At 37.6% G+C, this 27282-nt stretch overlaps 1 protein-coding gene across 2 annotated transcripts in view; it reads right to left on the reverse strand.

Moving 5' to 3' along the window:
- GRID2 (glutamate ionotropic receptor delta type subunit 2) overlaps positions 1–27282 on the reverse strand; it is a 764624-nt gene that overhangs the window by 126625 nt on the left and 610717 nt on the right. For both annotated transcript variants that reach the window (XM_074147380.1, XM_074147378.1), the window contains 2 exons: positions 12747–12944; positions 5995–6307 (listed from right to left, as the gene is read on the reverse strand). In XM_074147380.1, coding sequence (XP_074003481.1) covers positions 5995–6307; positions 12747–12944 — 511 coding nt within the window. The remainder of the gene's footprint in view (positions 1–5994; positions 6308–12746; positions 12945–27282) is intronic.

Consider the following 27282-nt stretch of genomic DNA (forward strand, 5'->3'; position numbering starts at 1 on the left):
CAGAGTTTTCCCCTGAATATTAAATACATAAAGATTGGTGTACAGTTAATTAAGAGAAAATGTCACTAAGAAAATACGTTGTTACAGCATAATGGTTTCCTGCTGATAGGGATATGCTGAGAGTGAGATAAGCAAGATGGAGTAATTTATTAAGCAACAGCACACTCCAGGCAGTGCATTTCAGGAGGATTATATCACGCCTTGGGTGGTAATACAAGGAACAAGACTGAGAAGTCTGAGTGGCTTTAACCATCCGAGAAGTATTATAATGACTTAGAAGTACCATGGCTTGGAGTCTATTATATTGCTCTTATGAAATGTAATTTAAACAAGATAAACAGTAAGGTTTGCTCATTTTACTGGGCATTATGACCATAATTGGCCATTACTGACACCACTGATGACCAATCAACACCTCCAGTTGTGACCAGCATTTTAAACTAACCAAAACATAAGGGAATAAAAAAAATGGCCTACTAGTGATGCTTTCACATCATTCATTTCACAACTTTGCAAGGTTAAGTAAGAGTATTAAGATCTCTGAAGAAAAAAATGCTTTTGCAGGTAATACTTTAAGAACCCATTTTCCTGTGGTCAAACCCTATTTATAAAACTATATTATAAAACTATAATGAATGCTTGTTTTGTTGCAATCACTGAGAAGTGATTAAATCTTGAATGATTCAGTCATTTGAAAGATATTTCCTTTTATACCAAAGGAATAATAATAATAAATCATCTGCCTGGTTCTCTAACAGACATTTCCAAATGAAACGGAACCTTGCATCTTTACCTAAATCCTTTTTATAATCTAAAATCCTGCCAGTCCAGTTCAGAAATACCTCCTCTTACAGAAAAATCCAAAGTAAAATGAACAGAGTGGGATAAGAGAGAGACAAAGTCTTTCTATTGCGTCTTTTCTATTAAATACAAAACATTGTAATTTTCTATATAATTTCATTATTTTGTCTAAATTCAGTTGAATTCTATTAAACTAAGTAAGTTTTTCACTGCATTTTAAAGCAAAATTTGAGAGGCTGCCCTCAAAATAAAAGCCTCTAGAACACTCCTCTGCAAGGTCTTGGTAAAAATTATGCAGCATTTCCCCCGTCTCAAAAATCGATCTATTATACAACAGGGGTTAGGAATAACTCTAAATCCTGAACTTCTGTTTCTTAAATCATTGGTTTTCTCCAGTAATGGTGAAAGCTGAGTGCTCTCTAGAGCATTTCGTAACAAGAGTCCATAAAGTAGTAGGAAGCTAATAGAAAACCTTCAGGAGATTAAACTCAGTTCTCAGCAAGTATAAATAGACATTATACCATTGCAGTGGGTTGATTCAGTTAATCTCCATGAAGTTTTTAGTAAAGTTTTTAGTAAAGTTTTTAGTAAACCCGATTTCCTCTCTGAGACAGTTTTTTGGTCACTGTTCATATGCAGGTTTCCAATATTGGTATGCTCTAATGAGGGCAAAATTTGAGGGAATAGCAACAATACCAGGGCTGAAGAGGAAGAAAAATGTAGTTGCATAGAATAGCACTAAAGTTGAGCAAAAACTATGTATTATAGCATTATGATATATCACTCAGACTGGTTGAGGTTAGGAAGACACCTCTGAAGGTCATCTTGTTCAAACACCCCCTGCCCAAGCAGGGCCACCTAGAGCCAGCTGTCTACGACCGTGTCCAGACAGCTTTTGAATATCTCCAAGGATAGAGATTCCACATCCTCCCTGGGCAACCTGTACCAGTGCTCAGTCAGCTGGGTGGCCCCCAGCATGCACTGGTACATGGAGCTGTTCCTCTCCATGGGCAGGACTTTGTACTTCTCTAGTTGAACTTTGTAGAATATCTAATAATTGAGGCCTGGGGAGGAACGAAGTCAACAGGGAAGAGCAGGAGCAGCAGGACCGGTGGGGTCATGAGTGATACCCAAAAAGAAAGCTACAGCAATGGTGACCACCAATTGCAGTGTGAGATAGCCAGAAAGCAAAACCTTTGAGGAGTGGTTTGAGAAGCCAAGGGGACGTGTGGAGGGAGGGAGAGGAAACCCACTGAAAAGGAAACCTTAACAACATTTTCTGTCTAACTGGAAAAAACTACTTTTGAAAAGAAGCAAAATATATAGCTTTTGCCACTTAGTTTTCTAAGATGAGCAATTGGAAAAGAACAAATTCAGAAGTCATGACACTAAATTTCAACATAACTGAAATCCTCCACAGTCTGAATCTACAAATTTGCTTCATCTTTAGACATAAATAAACAACTCGGAGATAACAGATGTGTGTTACAGAATCTCATGCATGGATGAGTTCAGAGTCAGAAGCATTTGTTTTTAATATAATCCATAGCACTGCATGGCCAAGATCACTGGAAAGTCTCTGCCTTCTTTCTCTTTTTTTTTTTTTTTTAAATGAAGGGCTTCAGTACAGAATAAAGAAAACACTTTTATATTAATTGAGCCTTCCCAGTCACACTGCAGCTATACCCTCAAAATTCTCTTCTAATAAAAAATCTCATGTATCTTAAAATTACAAAAATAACACGTATAAACACATACACAATGATCTCTGTAATGAATGAACATAAAAGGGCAACTGAGAGAAAATATACCTCTATATTATGAGAGTCTCAAAATGGTCACTCCAACATGGGGAAAAAGAAAATGAAAGCCAAGACCTAAGCTTAAAGGATATAATAAGCAGTGACATTAAGTTTCAGTCTACCTTTAAGGAAATAATGAAAAATACTTAAATTTTACTACTGAGTATGATGGTAATCATAGACCTGCCTTAAAAACTATTGGACTGGTCTATGCTGACTCTAGTCTACAGACAATTACACAGATTTTTCTCTGATGTTTCAAAAATTGCAAAAGGTTAAAACTTATTAATAGATTTTTATAAGAACATCAAAGTCAAAGCTTATAGAAAACACGAAGTGACACAGTGGACCAAAGCCACCTAACTAAAATCCGCAGAGTTTTTAACTATTTCAGACGAAACAAGCAAAAGAAGACCTTTCTATTTCAATCAAAATAGGTTATGAGTTTCCTTAAAAAGTGACTTCTATTTTTGAACCAAAGGCCTCTTCTGTCTTCAGAGCCATGGCAGGTCTGGAGCCAGCCCATGTGCTTGCAAAACTGTCCTCTAGCTAGAGGAAAGCAAGAGAAGACGACGCCGGAACACGCTCACTAGCCCCAAACAAAGAATCCAGCACTATCAAAGCACTAGCAATCCTCAATTCATGCCGCTTTGTTTCTCTCAGTGCAGGATATAAAAGCATCTTGGGCTGTATGTTTTGATAACAGAAATTAGTACCTTGTCATGTTTTAAATCTGCAGCTGAAAGACTTCTTAAGTGAACGTGACACTATTTGAAATGTCCCATGCTGCCATACTTAAGATATGCCAATCACAATTAATAGCAACAGATTTGATATTCCAAAACAAATAAAACCTGCAGAGTTTTTCTCCTGATTGAAGAGTTGATGAGTGAAAACAGAAGCAAAATTACCACAGTAGCCAGTTAGCCTGTCAATGGAAATTACTTTCATTTGTCTGTATTCACAAGGGTTAGTAAACAATATCACTTCAGCTAATATAGTTTTTGTTATATTCAAATTGAATGTGAAATACAGGCTGACATTATAAATGAATCTCTTATTCTCTTGCACTGGATTTTTGAGGCCTTCTGAGTCTTTATGCTTAAATTGGTCTGTAAGTTTCATATCTTTTAGTATCAATTCTATTCAATTTTTGCCATTTTTCCTTCTAGCAAATTAAGGACTGTCCTCTTATTTGTTGAAGATGTATCTATAACTTCCCCTCACTCAGCAAGATCCAAGTGAACATTTTATATTATTCTAGTGGATTCTAAAGAGTTGTGCTGAAAATCCACTTGGTAAGGTGGTAAGACCTCTCTATGTAAATAAATGCCTCTCACCTTCCTAGTTCTGTGAATTTCTTTTTCTAAAGTCTCACAACAGTTTTGGTGCTCCCAGCTGCCATGTCCCACCAGCAGGTTTTACTAATACTGTTGCACCTCATGACCCTCTTACTATGGGGAGTGGATGAAGAACTCCTTGAGCAAATGCCCTTTCATTGCTTTTTCCAGTAAATTCTGCTTTTTTTTTTTTTTTTTTTGTCATCTAGTCCCATTACTTTTCATCTATTTTCTTCCTCATCTTCATGCTTAATTCAAGGCTTCCCTCTAAGCCCTCCTCAAGAACTCATTTTTATTGACTAGTCAGAAAAACCTTTTCTTTGTAAGTTCACTGAGCATTTATTGAAGGGTTTCCTTGCGGACTACTACTATGGATCTATGAGTTTGGAAACTTTGGGACACTGGGAAACACAGGCTTACTTGGATGGACATAAGGCAAACAACTCGGATAATAATTCATGAGACTGAAGTGTGTGATAAAACTGGCTTTGCCTCCTTTAACCTTTGCTGGGCAGTCTCCTATAAAGCTTTTAGGGACTAATGATGTTGGGAGTACAGCAGGGATACTAAAGCTAATACCAAGCAATAAACCTATGTAAAATTACTTGCATTCACGCAGTAAAGAAACTAATTCACAAGTTTTAACCTAACAGGCAGACAGATGTAATGAGTCTAGTTCTGCAACGGACCAACTGCTCTCTCACAGTTGGATTCCCTAAACAGTTACATTGGGAATATTTTGGACAGAAATAAAACTTTATAAACCCACCCACATACATTCAAAAAACTTTTCTAGCTCTCAGCAGGCTCTGAAGTCTTTGGTTTTCTATAAAAAAAATCCACAACAAACATGAAACAATCTCTTCAGCTTTCCTCAGATGACCATGACTGCTCAATGCAAATGAGAATTTAAAAAGTAATGTCTCTAGGTTGATGTGTTCAAAATCATACCTCTTGTAGAAATTCTCAACTTCTTTTTTATTGGATGGTGGTGTTAATTTAGCTTTTTTCCCTTCTAGGAGTTTCATACTTGATTATCATGCATACCTTTAGCTTTTACGGATGTTATCTGATTGCTTGATAGGGAATAATGTAATTTCTAAATTACATGTTGCCAGTGTTACATTAATATGATGCTTTTAGCTACAGTGTTCCATCCAAATTCTGTTAAAAACCAAAAACTATCTGGGAGTTTTGAGGCTGAAGTGGCTGTGGCTCGTGGTAGAGCAGGAGCTCTGTGCACTTACAAATAGGTGTACCTGTGGTGCCAGTAGTGACTGATGATATGGATATGCCAGAAGGTATTAGTTCTGTTTTGTTGTCAAGCGTTATTATCTAAATCTTCTTTGTTCTCTTATGAAGTGTTTTCTTATTCCACTATGCATTACAACCCTAGTTTGTAGACCAGAATTTTAAGTAGTATACACCAAGCCAAGATCTGTAGTCCCTGATGTCTTTAGGATGTGTGGTTAAAGCTCTGCCAGAAGAAGTAGATTGTGGAGGATTTGAGAATATAAACAAAATTGGGGAATAGCCTGGGCTACACCAGATACTAGAGGGGATTGAGAAAGTATCCAGGAAGGTCAGAAATGGTTGAGCCTAAACATTATATAGGAAAATTGAGATAAAACAGAAGAGGGAGGAAAGAATATCAGGTACAGTAAAACCATTTAGCACTGGTAACTAGTCTAAATTTAGTTCAAAAGCCAAATCCCGACTTTTTCTGTCTGACTGCATAAGAACATAGCACTCACATTAACTATGAATAATTCTCCAGCAGATGATGTTGTTTGCTTGTTTTTTTTTTTTTTTCAAAGAAAAGTGATCTTTCTCTAATTAGACAACTACAAATCAAAGCAAGCTAGGATGTAGTGCTCTGAACTTCTCATGGTTCCCACATTGGGCAGCCAAATGTCTTAGAAACCTTATAGCACAGGGCTTTCCAGTGCTCCCAGTCCCTTGTGGGCTGTGGGAGGGAGGCAGGGAAGAGGAAGGTCTCTAGAGCAATGAGAAGGATATACAGGTTTTCTCTTTCTCCCTGTGTCTCTTACCTTGTTGCACAAAGGATCCATACACAAACCACATGGAGTTGTAGAGGGTTGTGGAGGTCATGGATCCCATCTGAAGGCGTGGCGGGTTGAGCCAGTTCAAGAGGTAGACCAGTAGACCTACTAACAGCACAGTGCCAGCTATGCATGCCCACAGGGAGAGGTCAAATGGTGCCAAACAGGCAAACATGTCCACTGTCTTCTCTGCCTTTCGAAGCAGCACGCCCACTGAGTAGTCCATGTAACGCGTTGTGAAGTCCACCACATTTTCCCTGTCAGGTGTGATGGTTAGGGCAGATATCCCTATATCAGCTCTCTGAGGAAAGAAGAGAGAACAGCATGCATAAGTAGGAGCTACAGAGAAGATCTTTGTACCTCTGTGATTTATAGCAGCTAAGCTTATGGAGAAGCAGATGCAAGGCCAATGTCTTAAGCATCACCTATGTGAACATAGAAATGTGATTAAGGCTTGAACAGAATAGCGGTAGCACGTCTTAGTTTCTGTAAGCAAACCTCACTTAGTGGACTTGAACACATTAGCACTCTACGTTTTTTTTCCAAGGAATCAAAATACTTCAAATACAGATAACAGCTGGAGAAAATCTACTGGTCATTTTTTTCAGCCTCACTTACTGAAGCCATCATTCTCATTGTGACAAAAGGTAGACCTTGTGTATAGTATTTCCAATCAGAGAAGAGTAGATATTCCATGCAGTTCCTTACTATTTATTCCTCTGTATCCTTCTGTTAAGCAATTCCTCTCTATGCCAACCTGTTTTGCAGCTACCTTGGACCTGCCTTATGCCATTTACATTTTTTTGTAATTTAAGAACCCATTTCAGATGAGAAGAGGATGAATAACATTCCTTGATCTAATCATTGTATTTCACAGCACGGCTGGGTATTAGGTCTCCAGAGACACCAGGCACAACTACAGCAGGTGCTATTTTACTTTTCACATGTACAACTAGAACCACAGTGAAAACAAGAAAGGGTATTTAAAGCAGACACATTAACAGCATTTAAAAAAGCCCAAATACTGAATAAAAATACTATAAATGTTAGATATTTTAATACGAAAAAGAATACTTAAAATACTCTAAGCTGCTACTAAGTTGATTTAATCCATTTCTGTTCTGCCTAAAGCAGCATGTGGTCCTTTGGAAGAGGCTGAGGAAAGCACAAAGGCTTGAAAGTCGCAGTACTGTGTCAAATTTTATCGACTCTCTTGGATTTCTTTCTTCTTGCCCAAAGAAGGCAGAGATTACTAGCTCCTTAGAAATGTGACATAAAATATTAAGTGAGAAGGTATGGCAGCTGAAACTGATTAGAATCAAATTTGCAAGTCATCTGGTCTCTTTTATTACCATCTGCAAAACACCCTGCAGCCCATACAAACATACTTTTAATTACAGTGCACTTAATGCTGGTTTAAATGATGTTATTTTAACTTCATATTAATTGTTCACTGGCTTGAGAAAGTGGTGGAAGATAGCTGGAGGCTGATGATTTGGACAAAAAAAGTGTTTGAAAATGTTGATTTTCTTAAATGCCATGAATTAGAGCTTCAGCTTTAATTTGTGGGTTAGATTCTCTAGTGTCTTAAGTGAAGCTGTGTTGATGTGCACAGCTGAAAGCATGGCTTCATGAATTCACCTCATGACCCTTCTAACAATTTTTTGTGACTGATGATTTAACTGGCCTTTGTCCATGAGCAGCAGCAAACTTAACCAGTAATGCAAGTGAAAGTTTCATCAGAATTGTCCATGGAAACATTCAGATCATCCGAGTCTCTGTCCTCTAATTATAATACTTCTGGTCAACAAGTGACTCTGCTAACAGTTAAGTCCTAGCTCCACTGAGCAAGTTGCAAAGCACTCATCATCTGAACTGTTTTCCACAATTGTGACTATGAATGTATTTTAAAAATAATTTACAAATGTGAAAGTCCAATGCACTATGCCAATAGTTGTTAAACAGGAAAATATGGTTATATTTAACGAATAAGGGTTTTGGTTTAGATTATTATTATTTTTTTCCTGAATGTATATCAAAAAGTGACATAGGAATTCAGAGTTCGAGGAAATCACATGGAAATAAAAAGTCCTAGGACTTAGTTCTTGCTGTTTAACTTTAGCTGTGTTCTCAATTATCAACTTGTTACTAAAATACTTCCCTACCACACTAGACTATTGTGAGGTGCTAATTCAAGTTGTTTGTCAGATCAAGCAGTACCATAAGTAAAGATACTTTTACCAAATAACAGATTACTCTAGGACTGAATGACTGACAGAATTTTTTCTGCCCCCCCCCCCCCCCCCCCTCCTTTTTTAAAGAGAAACAGACTTCTCTATTAAGTGCATTGAAGGGCATTTCATGAAAAAGCATGTGGTATTTGTGGAAATATTGCTTCTATTTTACACCTCTCCAAATTCCCCAGCATTACGGTTCCACTCTGGTTATCAGCCATCTATGACAGATGAACAATGTTGTCCTAATGGAAATGTTGCATTTCCTTTGTCATACTGCACCAGCAATTGTGATATAATTATGTCTTGTGATTAAAGAGTGGTGGTAAAGTAAAAATTAGAAAGGAGACAGGTAAGTCCTGACTTCACAGTACTCTAAGTTACACTGGAATATGACAACTCATACTCTTAACTTACTAAATCGAATCATAAATACCAGTTTACTAGAAAACTATATGTTTAGCACAAAATCAAGCTTAAGCTCAACTTAATAGTTGATTTACTGACGGGGAGCATTCTTAATTACATATAGATTCTGTCAACTTGTATCAAAATTTTAAAATGAAAAAAATTAAATGCTTGTCATTAACATGTCAAATTGGATCAGGGAAGACATCAGTTTGAAGAAGACAAGGTTCACTTAGTGCTTCTGAGATAGAAAGGCAAATGCATGCAATTATGTCAATATTTAGATGGAAAGCTGCCAATCTGAATTATAAACATGTAAAACTCTCCACTCACTAAGTTTTCACAGTGCTAAAATCAACCGACTATCGCATCTTAGATGTCTGTTTAACACTATTTCTGGTGAATGAAACTGTGACTCCTGAAACTGACTGACTGAAAAAAACAGCAGAGGGCATTATTTTTCTTTATGTGACCTGCTTAGGAATTTATCCTAATTTATCTTTAATTTATGCTAAGGTCATTGTAGAGCAACATTACCAGAATCAGAAAATCCAAAACAAATGGCCAAATGAGTATTTTTCCATTATTGCCTGATAGCTTTTGTTACTGGTGTCACAGAACCAGCTCATCAGCAAAGCCTAGAGACCCCTGAAATGCCCCTATGCTGTTACTTAAGAAAGCACATCTCATACACACAGAAAGCAATCTTATGATGATTCCTGTGGTTTGTGATCAAGAACAGGGAAAATAAATGAAGCTACTTTAAATTGCTCCCGTGTGGCCTTTCATTTTATTCCTTTTCAATGTTAAATCAAGTTTCAACGAATGCTAGAAGCAACAAACCACAGTCCCACATGTTACACAGTTATTAATATGGACATGCAAAAATTAATCAGAGACATATTTTTGCTTAAGTTAACACATATACGTCCAAACAGTTCTCCTTTTAGTCAGCTATTATTTTTAATTCTCACTTTGTCCTCCCTGTATGTTTTCTTTCTTCCTATGCTACTCCCCTTAGGAAGATGTGTTAAAAAGAAAGACCTTTATAAGATGCTTCTACTTGGCTTGCAGTTTCTCTTAGATAAGTTTAGGCATGTATTTAATTTTCCTTTTCTGATGGACCTAAGTGGAATCAGGCAGCTGTCTGTATGCTATTTGCTTCCTATTGCTCTTAATTGGAAAAAAATCCTAGCAATCGAGGTAGCACGGTAAAATGTGGAAAATAATAGTTGATGGGTGTGAATATCACTGGGAAGTCCAGAGCCATGCTGGAAAGACTAATGTCCTCTATCAGAAGTGGCATTAGCCACTTCTCTGGCCTGTCACACAGTCACACTTCTCGTGATATGGACTTCCGGGCAACTAAAGGAAGAGCTGTGAAAACACCCAGACAACTAACAGCTAGAGGAAGATTTGCTGTAAAGTGCTGCTCCCCTGAGTTGGTTTTAACTTCTCCATAGAAAGCTGCTGCTCTCTGAACTAACCTGTTTGTGAGCTCAAGCTCTGTGGGATGCCCTGAAAGCCCTGGTCATTCAACAGGAGCAAGAGCACCTCTCTCAAAGAGCATTTAACCTCCCAGATCTTCTCGTTCAGGCCCTCAGAAAACACTTTCCACAGCATGGTTACGTTCAGTTTATTTTGACAGGAGAAGGTATGTGGAGCAAAGGTGTACCCCTAATATAGGGTCTTGACAAGCAAAGGAGGGGAGGCTTGAATCAGTTTCCAAATTCAAATTAAAGACCAGTTGGTTTGACATGCTGATTCCAGCTCTTATTTTAGCAGCCAACAGAGACCTTGTCTTCAAAGCTGGAACAGAGTGAACTTGGCATAGTCTCACATCTGTGAGGCCAACTGTGGACCTAGGGCATGTATTTGGCACTGCAGGGCTTCTGCCCAGCACTGCAGCTCAAGCAGGACTGCTGCAAACGAGAGCACCCCACGACTGCTCTCACTGATACCAGGACCTGCATCAGAGCCCGCTGCACACTGAATCAGGTTAATGCAAACAGCATATTTTGACTCTTGAACACAAAAATTATGTGCTTGCCACAGCAACTGCCATTTCATATAGCACATCTTCTGCAGTGGCCACAGACATCCTCTCAACGAGATGTACTCAAAAAGAGAAGGCAGCTATTTTCCATTACCCTTGATGGGAACTGTCTTTTGTAGAAACACATTGTTCCCAACTAATTTCTGGCTCATGCACTAACAGGCAAAGAGCACTCCCTCTGTTTCTGGATTTCCTCCACACGTTGGCCAGACTATCATGTAAGGCTTGGTTGGGAAAACAGGGAAACATTCTGTTTAAAACAGGTTAGACCTTTAAATTAAAACTATTCCCTGCTCCTTTGCTTCCCCTGACAAAGTTGTCAAGCAGATAGATATTTGAGTTCTGGAAGCAGAACTCAGTTCACAGTAAATAAGAAAGCAGCCTTCCAAGAACAGCTTGCACTTGGTAAGGGGTAGATATTTATTGGCTGCTCGCCCAGAGGTTCTCTTTTACCTTAAGAGGGAGAGAAGGACACATATTTTTCAGTGAACCATTTGATTTCAGTTGTTATGAGTTCTGCTTTATGAATCATTCATTTCAAATAAATAAAAAATGTTCCAGACCCACTTCCATCTCCAGAGCCATCTAGGACTAAGAACCCTCCATCCTGTGTTATGCAGTGGCCTGCTGAGTACTGTAGGGAGCAGAGAATAGTATAATATCACATTTTAAAAGCAGAAAAAATGATAAAAATAAATCAATAGGCCATTGTTGTGTTACATCTCATAATTAGACAAGGGATTTTTGTTGGTAGGTTTAGAAGATGGAGGAAAATATGCTTTTCTAAGTGGCTCCAGCTTACCATCTATGATCACAGCATTCCACCTTCTAGCTTTAAAGGCATAGGGAGATAGCAAAGAAGGTTTATTACTACAGCGTAGATGTATGAACTGTGCCATGGGTATGGTGTGTGTGGTTGTTTTCCATTCCAGCAGGCTTCCAACTGCTCAGAAAGGCAGAGCGGGTAAACCTATCACTAATTAATTTTTTTTTTTTTTTTTTTTTTTTTTTTGCCATGGGGATTGTTTCTTCATTTTTATTTTTATTTATTTTTTTTGTCCCTTTACTGCAAGACATTTTCCAGCATTTTGCTCACTGGCTGAAGTACTGATGATTAGGTCCTGTATCTGGCTCCTTATTCTTTGCTGTGATTATCAATTAAAGTCCACCTGCAGATTTGGAAAAGCACTTCCATAAACAACCAGTAAGATATTTACATTAATATATACTGCAGTTATTTAAGGAAAAAAAAAAACAAATGTAGGTCTCTATAGCTGCAAAAGCTGCCTCTACAGGTTGACTAAGCAAATAAAATATATATGTTCACAGCATAAATGAGACATCAGCAGAATAGAGTCTGCATAGTTCTTTCTCTCTTAATGGGAGAAATTGCAAAAAGACAAGATGTGAAGAGTGGAAAAAAAGAAAAACATGGCACATTTATTTGGTTTAATTTATTTATGATACAATATTGAATGTTTAATGTAAAATTAAGTAGACTAAATGGTTTATTAATTACAGAATAGAGAACATACTACTCTTGATTCATACATCTACATAATGTAAGTGTTATTATATATCAATAAAACATTTTCTGTTGATTATATACTTCATGTATTCATCACACCAACATTTTTCTAAGTGCTATACATTATTTATGTAATGTATCACTAATTACTGCAAGACCAATTTTTCCTCTTTCAAACAGCCTCTTCAGCTCATCTGTGTCAGGTCTTGCCAAACTAATTAGGATGCTGTGCATCCCATTTATTTGACTGTATTCAGATTTCATACTGCTGTACTTTGGTTGGAAAAAAGAGATTGCCCTGCTTCTTAAACAGTTAGCAGCAAGCACTATTTCTAGCTTTTTCTTGACCGCCCAATGTGCCCAGGCATACTATCAGATGCTGGTGACACAGGCAATGAACAAAGTGCTATTGCTGACTCATTAAAAAAGGTTACTGGCTGATGTGAGCATAATATACCACATATTATTTAGCTTTATCACATGACCTTATTTAGTGAGTTATTAATAATCTTACCTTAAATACCAGTTCTCCTATCAGTCCATTCCATGACCCATCATCCTGAGGACTCCCGTATTTGTGGTCCGGTGCAACATAAATTTCGTATTTAAAGCCAAGGTAAGTGGCCAAGGCTTCCAACACGTCTATTGAGAAGCCCTGATACTTCTTCGGTTTTCCCAGAACATTTTCAGACACCATGACAAAGGGCTCTTCCTAAACAGAAAACAAAGGAGGCAACTGTTAGTAAAGAAATTACACACCGCATTTAGATGCTGGTGGTTTTTTTTTTTTAAAGTAAAGGAGGAACTATTTAAATACTGCGTATACCAAACTTTCCTACAACACGTTGTTAGCAGTGCCTCTTGAATTCTGCAGAATACTATTTTGTTATGTATTTACTTCAACAGAGAAATTTTCTTCACTACTGTCTATTTCAGCAGTAAATCATCTGTTGTAACATTACAACTGAAACGCTTTTCAGTAATGCCTTCTGTCTGTACTTATGCTCGGCAGGGCAGACATGCACTCATATGTCTGTCCATAAATACGGAGGATTCTACAGCGCTGCCAGTTTCCCCTGGCTGGGCAAACACTGTATCTGACAAACACAAGTACTAGTTCATGCTGTAAGGAATGAAAAACATGGCGAAATGAGCTGCACCACAGAACCATGCATTTCTTTTGTCCTTCTACTGTAATCTGAATATAAGCTGGTTGGCTTTAAATAGTTCTGTCCAAAGAGTATCCATTTGACTAGTTTCAGGAGAATCAATTATGGGACTTATGTTTGTCCATAAGAACATTTGGTGAATATTTATAAAAAGATGACCATAATACAGGATGCAAACAGATACTGAAAGTTGGAATTGATTGGTAAAATTTTCAAATAATATGTTTTTCTCTCTTTTCCTTTTCTCCAACATCTGTAATTGTTTTTATTTTGTTTATTAAAAAAAATAAATTTTTTTTATTAACATTTCTTCTTTTTTTTATTAACATTTGTAATAACATTCTCAGAAAGAGATTTTTTTTTTGGCTTTAATATCTTTTTTTCCCTCTGTGTTATTCTCCCTGTTGAGTATTTCATTTCTAGACATTCTCCTTCACATCTTTTTAAAATGAAACACAAAAAGAGATCATATTTCTGAGCACAAAAAATATATTTGCTATAGATGGATCTCACTTATGCTTGTTCTTTATTTTCTCTGAGAATATCTATCTGATCTACCTAAGTAGAGCAAAAGTATCAAATTCCCCCCAAAAGCATGAAGGCATTGTAACTTAGGTATTTTTTTTCAACTACTCTACATTTCTTCCTTTCAATTCTTTATATGGTGGTGTATTTTAATATGAGTTCATCAGAAACATCTATTCTGAGGTGTAAAAAGTTAGTTCTGGCTTGTTATGGCTTGGCCGTGACAGGCACCTGAAATCGCTTCCTGACCACTTCCTCCTAGTCTGCATAACCCACAAGAATACAGATGAAACTAGAATTGATTTTCCATAGTATTTGTGGCCCAAACTTTAATTGTATCTCCAGAGGCATTTTTGTTGGTGTTCAAATGATTTTTTAAAAATTATTATTCTACTACTCATCTCTCTCAATGATTTTGAAGCCAAAGAACTTTTCACAAATATTTCACGAATACTTCACTAACTAATTTTAGTTTCTTAATATGTCACTCTATATGAACAGGTATCACTAAATTGCAGCCAGGATGTTCTCAGAATAAGAAAACATTGTTTTTAAATGCTCGAGTTAACATTCATGAGGACAGCCACTTGCTGAGGATGCCGCCAAAGAAGCAAGGATGCAGCCAGAATGCGCTGGCATGATGTTGTTTTCTGACTGGAAATGCAGAAGAAAAAAAAACAACAAAAAGCCCCCAAACCAAACGAAAACCAAAACCCGACCAAACAAAAACCTCCCAGAAAAAAAAAAAAAAAAAAAGGAGGGTTGTCGGTCTCAAGTTATTATTTCCCACTTGTCAGATAGAATTTCTTTCTTCCAAATTTTCCAAGATCAGCCAAATGGAATAAAAATGGAGGACAACAAGTGCAAGTGATTTTTTTAAAGTAGTACTCCAGCACTTGGGTTCCAAGAAGGAATTGAACAACAACATTGAAGGAATTGAGACTAAGTTGATGAAAGCCTCTCCTAAATGAAAACACAGAGTGAATTCAGCTTTGCTATTCACTTGGATGAGAGATTACCTACGTACAGACTCTAAACTGCTGGAAAAAAATGTTTTAACAAAAAAAGAAATATTGTAATGTGTCAATCGAAGCACATTATGCACAAAATTCTAAAGAATTGTGTGTATAAAGGATGTTTTAGAAGTTGTTAATTTTCATATTAGAAAGGATTTATTCTTATCAATTCTAAGTCATTAAAAAATAGTTGCTCATAAACTGAATTTCTATTCAGTTAGTTAAAAAGCAATTGCTAATTGTACTGATTTAAAACACTTTAAAATGCAGTGTCATTACTAATTTCGGTCTGTTTGCTGTTGAGAGATATACAAGACCCCACAAATGTCCAGTGTGCTATACATTTAATGAAATACAAATAATCAAATAGCTTTATGAAAAGCAACTAACACTTCCCAATTTCTATTGAAGCCTGGAGCAGCAATATATTTAATCATATTCTAAACAAAACAAAACTATAGCTATGTTTTTTTGCAATTGTTTACATTTCTCAGAAGGCATTGAAAGAAGACAAGAATATTTGTCTTGATTTTTCCCCCCCCATAAACGCTGCAAGCTGAAACTATGCCAATTGTCTTTTTGTTCGCTGTGAGGGTGTTATGGGAGCTCTTATTGAAGGAGATATAAATCGCTACAATATTCCTGTTAAAATGATTGTCTCCATCCTTCAGAAAGCAGATCTCATAGAAAGAAAATTCGCAAAACAAAAACAGTCAATACATTTCTCACCTACTGAACAGAAAAGTAATTCGAACAAATTATAAGCTCATAGAAAGTCAGTGTCAAAGACTCACAAGCTAACTAATGAGTTTGGAGGTGACAAAATTCACCTGGATGATGAAGCTTCCATTCAACCCCAATAAATTCAAGAAAATCCTGACACATTTTCTCTCCAAAGCAAGTAGTAATTCAGACTAAATAAGCAGGTCTTTCTCAGAGAAGCCATACAATTACCATCCTTGGAGACACTCAGAACTCACCTGGACACAATCCTAGACAACCTGCTCTAACATTAGCCCTGCTTCACACAGATGCCATCCAAGAGTCCCTTCAAACATAAATTATTCCAGGATGCAGTGAAGTGACCAGAGGAGGGCCACTGTTCCTGCTTTTCCTGTTCTTCCACTTTTGGAGATTCTCTAGGGGACTCTAAGGGGCTGATGAACCCCTTTGGGGCAAGAGCAGACTTCACAGCTTGTAAAGTCAGGGAAGTCTGGAAAAGCAGTCAAAATATGCATGACTGAGGGGGGAAAAAAAAGCCATCAAATATATTTAGGAGATGGCTTTGCATCCGACCTCAATGAAGATCCTTTAAGATAGGAGCTACTTTCCTTTTACTTTACCCCCAATGTGCCTCCTTGTCGACTGAATACAACACTACCAAGCCTATGACAAGTGCTCCTCAAAATAGCTCCACAGTTATCACTGTCTGGTTTCTTCGTGGAATCCAAGCTGTGCTGCCCTGATACAGAGGAGAACGTGTTTAAGACTTGATGTGGATCAAAGGATTTTACAGTGTTATGGGTTAACCATGGTAGACAGCTAAGCACCACACATCCAATACTACCTGCAGCAAAATGAAAGTCAGCAGCAAACAGGTAAAGTTTATATTGGCTGAAGCAGAGCATATTGCTTTTTACAACTGTAAGGCGGCAAAGCCTTATTCCAGAGATCATAGAATCATAGAATTATCTAGGTTGGAAGGGACCTTTAAGATCATCTAGTCCAACCATCAACCTAACTGATAAAAAAAATAAATACAAAAAAACAAAAACCACCAACAACAAAAAAAAACCCACCCCCACCCCCCCCCCCCACATTACTAACCATGTCTCTAAGCACTATATCAGCCCGTCTTTTGAATACCTCCAGGGATGGTGCCTTGATCACCTCCCTGGGCAGCCCATTCCAATGCTTAATAACCCTCTCAGTGTAAAAATTTTTCCTAGTATCCAATCTGAACCTCACCCGGCACAACTTGAGGCCATTTCCTCTTGTCCTATCACCTGTGACTTGGGAGAAGAGACCTACCCCCACCTCTGTACACACTCCTTTCAGGTAGTTGTAGAGAGCGATAAGGTCTCCCCTCAGCCTCCTTTTCTCCAGGCTGAACAATCCCACCTCCCTCAGCCTTTCCTCATAAGACTTACTCTCCAGACCCCTCTCCAGCTTCGTTGTGCTTCTCTGGACCCGTTCCAGCACCTCAATGTCTTTTTTGTGGTAAGGGGCCCAAAACTGGACACAGCACTCGAGGTGAGGCCTCACCAGTGCTGAGTACAGGGGGATGATCACCTCCTGAGTCCTACTCACCACGCTATTCCTGACACAGGCCAGGATGCTGTTGGCCTTCTTGGCCACCTGGGCACACTGCTGGCTCATGTTCAGCTGACAGTCGACCAACACACCCAGGTCCTTTTCTGCCAGGCAGCTCCAGCCACTCTGCCCCAAGCCTGTAGCATTGCATGGGGTTGTTGTGACCCAGGTGCAGGACCCGGCACTTGGCCTTATTGAACTTCATCCCGTTGGCCTCAGCCGATGGGGCCAAGGTGATTGCCCCTGAACAAAAGAATCTGCAAAATGCTAGCAGACTAGCACATCTTTGGAAGGTTAAAGGCAGACCCAAGATTAGGCAACACGGCATAAAAAAAGGAAAGCATTGGGAAAGATGACATGACAGTACAAATACATTCAAGAAGCAGCTCATAAAAATGTTTTTCATTTACTTATTATCACTAGCTTTATAAAACTTCTTAAGGAAGAAGCTACACATTAAGACTGACATAGCTTATCAACATGCTACATATTAGGACTGATATAATTTAAAATCTTCCTCTCACCAGAGCAACTAGCTGCCTTCTTATGTGATAGCTCTGGTGTTGCTTGATTCCTTTATTTTAGAGAAATTCTACTACTGAGTCATCACATATCTACTCAATTTTTTTCAGGTGAATTGATTTGATTGCCAGGAGTCCAGACAAATGCATTCGCTAAGATAAGCGATGGGGTAAGACTGAACAAGCAGAAGCGAGAAAGTACCAAGAATGTGCCCTTTTTCATATCAGGGAATGGTTAAGCAGCTCAGGCACCTTACCCAAAACTATCTTCAGTGCAACACAATAGTATTTGAACACGTTTTACAAATTAGAGTTTATCTCTGAAATACTTGGTTGAGTGAAGAGGATCATCACCATTTTCAACGTGCAGAACTGGAATGCGCAGATTGCATGACTTGTACAGCTGAGAAGTGAATCTGAGTGTGCCGGGTCTGGGACAAGTGCCTTAACCAGAAACTGTTTTCCCTCTATCTTATTTTAATGCTTCAAAACGTTTTCACTTACATATGTACCTGTGTTCTGGTGAACCATGAGTGTAAGAGCAGAAAAAACACTAGAGGAAAGCACATATTAGATGAGAACAAAGGAAGGTGTGATCCAAAAATGAGATGTCTAGACTCAGAGAAAGAAAAGTCTTACTCTTGAAAGGACTGCTTGCCAGGGTAAAACTGCAAGTGGACAACAGAGACTGTAATGTACCCTAGTCCAGGGAGAACATATAGCAGGGCAATATAGGGATAAAAAAAAAGGTCACACATCCAAAACCCAGCCTTCAACCTCTGCCCTGAATTTTAAACAGTGGGAGTTAGTGGACAGAGAATTATTTTTCTTATTTTTTAAACATATCAGTGGAAATCAGAGGTTGATCGAGCTTGGAGCAGTCTAGATTCAAGCTTCGTTGAAAAAAATGCTGCACTTCATTATTATTTTCCAACAAGGTAAAGGGCTAAAAGGTTTGCTTATTCAGAACTTAGGTTCTGGTGCACACAAAAATGAAATAACATAAGGTTTAAGAGTCTAAGTACAAAATGTAGTTTTTATTTACTTTGATGAAATTCTCAGACACATGCCAATAATTTGGACGTAATAGTTGGTGTGAAGTAATCTTTTTATATCCTTTATTAGGCCACCTAATAAAAATTAAAAATAAGAAAGAGACAAGATTTTGGGCAGAGAAGGTCTTCACATTTGAAAACAGAAGGAGCAATACTCAAGCTAAATGGCAGAAAAGAACAATTACTCAGAGTTTAACTTAGTTATGTTAATCAATTAGACAATCAAAGAGAAGCATTGGTTTGTAACTGTGCTACAGAGATGCATGATAAAATCAAGCGATCAATTCAGTCCTTAGAGGAGGCAGGGAGGGAGAGCAAGAAAACAATTGTTTGTGTAGAGTTCAGGGACAACTTACATGTAGGGAAAAAGTATATCCCTAAACCCAGAGTCTCTATTCAGGATGATTTTTAGCAGCCAGTAGAATAGTGACTTTAAATCTCAAGCTCTGACAGTCATCTTTTAGTTCTTTAATGAAAATCAGGTTCTGGAGGTTCTGGTGTTCTTGTATAGATTCTCTCTTTTTGGACAAATTACAGAAAACTCTCTTGAAAGAAAAGAAAAAGTATCATTCAAATCTTCAACACAGCGCTCGAACTAAGTATGTGAGAAGAAGAAAAAGTTGCATTCAGTGGCCTGTTTACAACAAAGTGGTGGTTCCAGCCCAGCTGTTAATGATTTTATGTGCACACCACATCATCAGGACATCACTGAATGGGCAACAGGACAGATTTTCTCTTACAAGGGTAGACTCTGTAGCTTTAAATTGAGACATTTCAGGATAGAAGCTGTACGGAGCCATGATACATTTATGAGAGTCTTGTGCTTTCTCTAAAGATAAAAATGTTAGAAAAATGCTAGAATGGACTTTATAAATGGAAATGCAAAACAAAATGTTTAGGATTATTCTCCTGCTCAGCTGAATCTTCTTTTCCCCTTAGCACAGGCAGAAAAACTTCCTAGCCAAGTGGCTACACAGAAATTATTAAGTAAAGAAAAAGTTATTGGCTTGTGAGATCAGAGAAACTGGTAACTGCTGGGATTTATAACATATATCGGGGCTTGACTATAAAATTGCAGATAGATGGCCTTCTGTGCTTCTACTATGTTTGGAAGAGAGTTTTGAAATGAGGTAATTATATGGATGGTTAGAATTCACAAAGCATATGAAAATGACCTCTGTGTCTACTCATTAGAAAATTCTGAACACAATGGGATATAATACTTTAATATTGACACTCTATATTCATTAAATGGGGCACTCTATTAATTAAATCTTCCCCCCTCCTCTACTGAAAGTAGAAAGAGAGAGAGGAAAAAAGAGAAGCAAGAAATGAAGCTCAGTTGCAAGCAAGGCTGTCAATCTGTACTTAGCACTGATTCTAGAAACAGTGGACAGGCACATTAAATGATTCACATAGCCCAAGCAGAGCCTCAGCAATCACATGAAATAAATATTCACTGTGACACTTTGAAGCTCCCATTGCCTGCAAGTGCTAAGAAACTGCTTCCAAAACTGAAATTCGCTCTCATTGCTGGATCTCCCGACTCGCTTACAATGGTTGCTGCATGACCAAGCACCAAGCACATGCACTATAACCAAAAAGTCTCATAAACTGTAACCAAAACATTTTCAAGCACAGGATGCTTGTTGTGAGGTGTGATTACTTTTTTCTTGACTCATAAAATAATTAACCTCCCACTTTTAAATGTTAGCCATTTTGCATTTCTTTCACCAAAAGATTTCAGTGAAATATGCAGCCCCAAACACTTGATTTCCTTAAGTGCTTTATTGACCACAGTTTTGGGGATTTCATTTGGCTAGGAACAGCACAACAGCTTGTAATTTTTAATTGAACAGCAATGTACATTACTTTATGTTAGAATCAATGACTAAAACTTAATTGAAACATTCCATTCTCTCCTTACAGAAATTCTCCCACTAGCAACAGTTATAAAAGTTGCTGCAAAACATAACACAATCCCCACCCCTTAATAACACTAAAACAAAGATGAAGGCTTCAAACCTACAAAATATTAGATAATTAAAGTATTATACTCATTCAATATCCTATTGTGCCAACGAGCTGTGTAACAGTATTGGCATCAAAACCCACTGTTCTCACATCCCGTGCTTTTCAAATAGACTGATCAGAAAGTCAGTTGTACTAACAGAAGAGTTGCCTTGCCTGCAGCAAGAAGCTAGTTCATGTCCCAGAAGCTGAATACAATATTAAAGGAAGAGGATTTTACATTTGACCTTTATTTACCACTGTCCTGACACACGTGCTTAGTCTCTCGCTTTTTTTAATGACAGTTTTATTGTCATCTTCAACAAGACAAGAGTTTGTACCTTCAGTTACAGTACTTTAAACAATATTTTTTCTCCCAAATGAAATAATGGCTTCTTGATTTATTATGCTATTTTATTTAGTGCTACAGCAGTAGAAGAAACAAAGAGAAAATGTGAGCCCCTCTCCCCAGCACTTCCCATTACCCTGCAATGGGACTAAGACTTCTTTCAAAGTGATCTACAGCAATGGCCTATTAGGATGCAGCCAAGCTTTGCTTATTGATTTTAATTCACAATAGCTTAATGCATTTAATAGCTCTTTCTGAACCATTATAGTTATATGATAGGAGTATGGATAGAAATTGGAATCAATTGGAGTGTTTTAGAGTATGTCTAAAGAGCACAATGCTAGCTTAAATGTAGCTAGCTCAGATACTGGAATTAGCAGAAGTGCAGTATGGATATATTAACCTGCTGTGAGCTGCATTGTACTTCTTCCAGCAGCCACACAAGAGCTCCTATTCATAACGAATTCATATAATACTCCATGACATTGCACTGTCATGCAGTTCACCTCCTTTTCTATCTTGCATAGTATGGAAGGATTATTACAATCAGAGTAAGAACCTCTTTCTGTTTAAAAGCCAGATTTCCTGTGTGCTCTGTGAGCTATACAAATCACTCCGGAATGCAAATATGCCCACAGAGCAGCTGGGTAAGGGTCAGTGAGAAGATAAGAGCTGAGGAGCCTTGAGAGGTAGCCCTTGACATATGACATACAGACAAGTTAGGTAGGTGCAATGCAAAACCTGGTAGGACCAACCTTACTGTCAAACTGTGGGCCCAGCCAGTCCCAAAACATTTGAATTGCTCGATATTCACCTCATCTAGTATATAGCATCTACTACTTTGGAAAAATGGACTGGAAATATTAATTGAAAACAAAAGGGGCTGGGTTTCCCAGCATTAAAGCTTGTAAAACAAATGATCAAAGTAGGCATGTGCAGTATGAATAACTGTAAGGTTTATGACCTACCTGTTTTAGTACAAACCAGGTAGCTCAAAGGCACATAAACCAGCTATTTAACTTGTGCCCAGTCAGTAGCAATTTCAATTTGGCCCTTTTACAGGGGAGAAGAGGAATGAAAAGACAGGCTCTGCCTCTAACAAGGGATATTAGTTTCTGCCGTTATAACACTAATTTTAGTATTTTGAGGAAATCCCACCACAGTGCAGTGCTGCTTGAGAAAAAAAAAAAAAAATCAAAGTATTTTCCAAAGGAAACCCACATACATGTGCAAATGTTTGCAGCGGAAAATGGAATGCGAAGATTAGGGGGAGGAGACCACCAAATCTAAATCTCTGGCAAAGCAAGCAATACCTAATATCAAGGCACACTCTATCCCAGTGGGTGCTTGTGCCCCAGTTACAGTGGTCAGTTATCAACACTGATCAATTGCAAGGGAACAGCTGAAATAAGTCCTTTCCCCATTTTCTGCTTAGTAAAGTAACCCTAATCAGGACTGGAAACTAGTAGAAGAGAAGGAGGGCAGATGGTTGAGGGCAGGAGGCACTTTAGGAACCTTATTTTCTTCCACCTCTCTTTATGGGCCATCATTCTTAGTCCCCAGGAAAGAATTGCACAAATTCCACTCCTGTCTGCCTTGTTGCTTTTAATACTGCCACTTTCTCTGCAATGATATTAAAAATTCATTTTTTTCATCAAGCACCCAAGTGCATTAAATACACTGATGTGCATGTAACGATAGTATACTGTCTGTGTATATGGAGGGAAAGGGTAGTGTAGAAATATGGCCAATATAATGGCAAGATAAAATTACAGAGGTCTGGAAGGGATTAGCATCTCAGCTGACTAGTGCAGTGTAGAAAGTTTGGGCTTAATTCAGTGTGTGGCACTGATATGTATTCTGGAAGTTTATGCCTGTGCAGTAAGCTAGGATGTGTACAGTCAATGCCAGAAGGCACCAGAGCTTAAGGAGCAACTTTTATGGGCTAATAGCTTCTGAAATGCTGGATGGGAGTCCAAGCTAGAAAAATAGTAGGTGCTATTTGTTATGCAGGTTAAGTAAGGAAAAGAAATGAGGAGGGAGAAAGACATATCAAATATTCTCTTGAATGTTCATAATTATTATTACTGCCACGTGATGCAATTATTACCAACTTTCAGCCTTAAAGTTTCTATCTGCTTGAGAACATAAGCTAAAAACTAGGGAACTTTAGGAAAAAGCTGTCTCACTGAAGCTAGTATTTTCCAGCACTGTCTCCTTGCTTTCTAATTATACCTGGCTCAACTGAAGTCTAGATGTCTTTCCTTATTTTCAGAAACTAAAGTATCTATGTGAAGAACACGAGACAACATAATCAGGCTTAGGAATGCAATAAAAGTGACTGTTTTTTACAATTAAATTGTTTCTAAACAGTACCTTCATAAGATGAAATCTTTACTTAAGAAGCAGTATAAAATGCATTTTATAGAGTCTGGGGATAACAACATTATTACATATCCTGCATACTCTATATTTAAAAATATCTAAATTTCACATAATTCTGACTAAAGTTCCTGAGCATAGTTAAGTCAACATAAACTGCTCTTGCAAATCCCTCTCCTTAGTTTGTAATTCTTTATACGTGTTACTATGCTGCTTTATTCCAGTAATATCAACCCATTTTGTTTTATTTGCATGGAAATGAAAGGTAGAAAGAATCTCTAAAACCTTCTTTCCTTTCTCTGACTCATGATAAAGCTACCTAGACTAAGCAAGACAAAAAGAAACCTACTCTTCCTGGACACACCACTGACAAATTAGAGTCCATAGCCTCCGTAAAACTGAATGCCTAAGCATTCTTTGCATTAGCAAGTGTAATAGGAGCTCTGAGAGCTACTCTTACCTTGTGACAGGAAACATTTGCTGTTAACTATTAAAAGTTTGCTGATACTTAAAATCATTGTAAAAACTTTTGACCAACCAAAGAGTAATTAAGTTCCATTTTTAATTTTAAAGATATGATAATAACTTTTTAGGGGAGTAAAAAGCAATTCATATTGTCAGCACACATGCCAAGCCATTTTAAAAAATCCTCCTTACATTAGGAATAAGCAAACTATTCTTAAAACCTGTAAAAGTGAATAATATATTTATGTCAAAATTTCAGTTTCAATAAATGCTTGTCCAGAATCATGCCCTGAAATCTGAATTCTAGTTTCCAAATTGGAAAATCTGTCCCATGAAAAGATATTCCAATACCAACTGATGTTTCCATAGGTGAAACCAGTCTTGTCACGCATATCTCACACCAAATTTCCATGTCACCAACCAAGGTAACTATGAAGAATAATAAACAGTGAGCCTAATCCTGTTATGCATCATTACTCCTGATGATTTAATTCATTTACCAATGAAAAAACCAACTCTACCACGGTTGCTATAATTTACCAGCCACATTTGTTGCTGCCTAAGACATTATGCATTCTTTACAACTAGCAATGGAATATTCTAGAACTTCAAGTAGTTTTGAAATATTTTAACTGGAGCACACATGGCATATACCAAATACATTAATGAGTTATAGCACATAAAGATTTTTTGGCAGACTCCAGATAGAATAGACTATATCACTCACAGCTATTCTGCCATTCAAACTCAGCTGCATAAATGGCCATCAAAGAAGGATTTATCTCCTACAGGTAAAAGAGTAAAATGTGTTTGCGCAAAACACAAATACTAGAACTGATGAAGACAGACTAGTAATGTTTCTTAACCTTACAACCTCCTAAAGCATTTCTGCTGCCTTAGGAAATTCACTACAGTGCCCCAATATGCTGATAATGTTGAGACACACAGCAACACAAAATTTAGTATAACACATGCCTTAATTAAAATTATCTTTTAAAAATATTGTAGGCACTGGTGCATAGAAACTGCGGTCTGACAGAATGAAGAAGGATTCACAGAAGTGCACACCATTCAACTGTGAAAGTGGGGAAAGAGATCAGGACTACATGAGAAAAGTGAGAGCCAAAAAATGGGAAAAAATGGAAAAGGCATTATCTATGAGAATATTCTGATTGTACACTATTATAAGATATTTATTCAGTATTTCCTGAGGCATCCCACACATAATCTTTGCTGCAGTTGATCTTTATTTTAGAGTCATTCACTGATGCTTTTGTCCTGCCATTTTTTTATCCTTTATCACCTTTGACTGTTTGTTCCTCTGTGTGCGCTTAAACACTGTCTTATTTCATCTCTCTTATGCCTTTCCTTTTTCCTGTTGCTCTGAAAGCTACTCCAGCTTCTGGGAAAGGACTTTTGTTACTTTGTTTAAAACAGTGTTGGAAGTCAAATCCCAAAGACAGTTTCATCTTTTAAAATCAAGACTTAGCTTCATGTTAGCTTTTTTATCTTTTTTCTGTTCAATAGAAAAAGGGACTGAAGGTGCAGACCTCCTGCCAGCTCGTGTCCCTAAAGAAACTGTCTGCATTCAGGTTTGTTTCTCTCCTAATCTGGGCAACAAATGCTCATGTTTTTTTTTCACAGAAAGAGTGGTCGGGCATTGGAATAGGCTGCCCAGGGAGGTGGTTGAGTCACCATCCCTGGATGTGTTTAAGAGCCGTTTAGATGTGGTGTTGGGGGATATGATATAGGGGAGAACTTTGTAGTGTAGGGTAGATGGTTGGACTCGATGATCCCAAGGGTCTCTTCCAACCTGGATGATTCTATGATTCTATGTATTTAATGCCAACCATTGAGAATTAAACTAGTCCACACATGATAATATTTTTCCTGGTGTAAACGATGCTATTTTTTTTTTTTTTGCAATGCTTGTCTGCCCTTCTGCCAGCCTTCTCAGTACACCATGTCCCACAGTGGCCACCTAGCTCTGTCCAAGTAACCTAGGTAATAACTCTCAAGAAATAGTACATAGGGATATATGGCAAACTATAATTCAGTATCGCTTGCTTTTATTCTTCTTTCCTGCCTGCATTTTCAGAATCATCCAGATGTAAAAATACATGCCTACTCTTTGGAAGCTGTATCAAATTTTCATGTGAAGTCACAAATATATTTTGCACCATTAGGGAGTCGTAGCTTATGCACTTTCAGAACAGGCTCTGTACTTTTCAATCAAGGTGTTTATTTTTTAAAACAGGGAGTTTCAAACTTTTTCTTTTTTCAAACAACGAGGGCTTTTTTAGAAACGTGATTTTGCGAATATCTGCTGGTCTATTCATTGTCAAACCGGTCAAATCTCATACCATTTCTGATGGCTTAACATTCATATGAATAATTAATTAATTGCTACTACTACTAAAATGATATTATGAGAATATCTGCTGTATTCTAGCTTCCTTTCAATAAAACTGAGCTGCTGAAAAAGAAGAGGATAAACTCAAATAGCCAAAATGGATACGTAGCTAAATTTGTTCTTGGACAATTGTGAATTCAAGACATTCTGGACTTGTTTGGAGTTGTTAGGTTGACCTTTGATTGAGCTACATTTCGGAACCTCAGAATACATTTCAGAAATTCACCAGCAAGTCCCTTGAACTTAGAAGTAACTTGTCAAACACAAAGTTCAAACTTCAGCTGCATGAGGAGAAGCAGTCCAAGACAGAGACATATGATATTTAAGTACGACAAAATAAACCTTTTCTAGAAGTGTAGAAAGTGTGGTATTAAACCAAGTCAGTTTAAAACATTCAATCACATGTACACAGGCATGGCAACAGTTCCCCTCAAAATAAAACACAAAGAATTGTTTCTTATTCCTATTTATGCAAAAGAGAGAAATCCTATTAACTTCAGATGAGCTAGGATTCACTGCCAAATGCAACCAGAGATTTCCAATTTGGGGACATACTGTATTGTGTCATGTTCACGAAGAGATTTTGTTTTGGATCTGCAGATGCACAGCACACAATTATTAAATTTATCTAGGGAAAGACTGGTAGATGGATACAGATAATAGGAATTGTTCAGCACTTGCTTTTTGAAGGACTTCTTTGGGGAAATTAGTCTCAATCATTTATCATTTTTAGACTGCAGAATGTTTCATTTTATAATACGTGTAATGCAGTATAACCTAGGTGTTGCAATTTGCTCTCCTCTCAAAATCTACTGCAATTTTTAGAATCACT

This window comes from Numenius arquata, chromosome 5, assembly GCF_964106895.1.
Source record: "Numenius arquata chromosome 5, bNumArq3.hap1.1, whole genome shotgun sequence".
NCBI lineage: Eukaryota > Metazoa > Chordata > Aves > Charadriiformes > Scolopacidae > Numenius > Numenius arquata.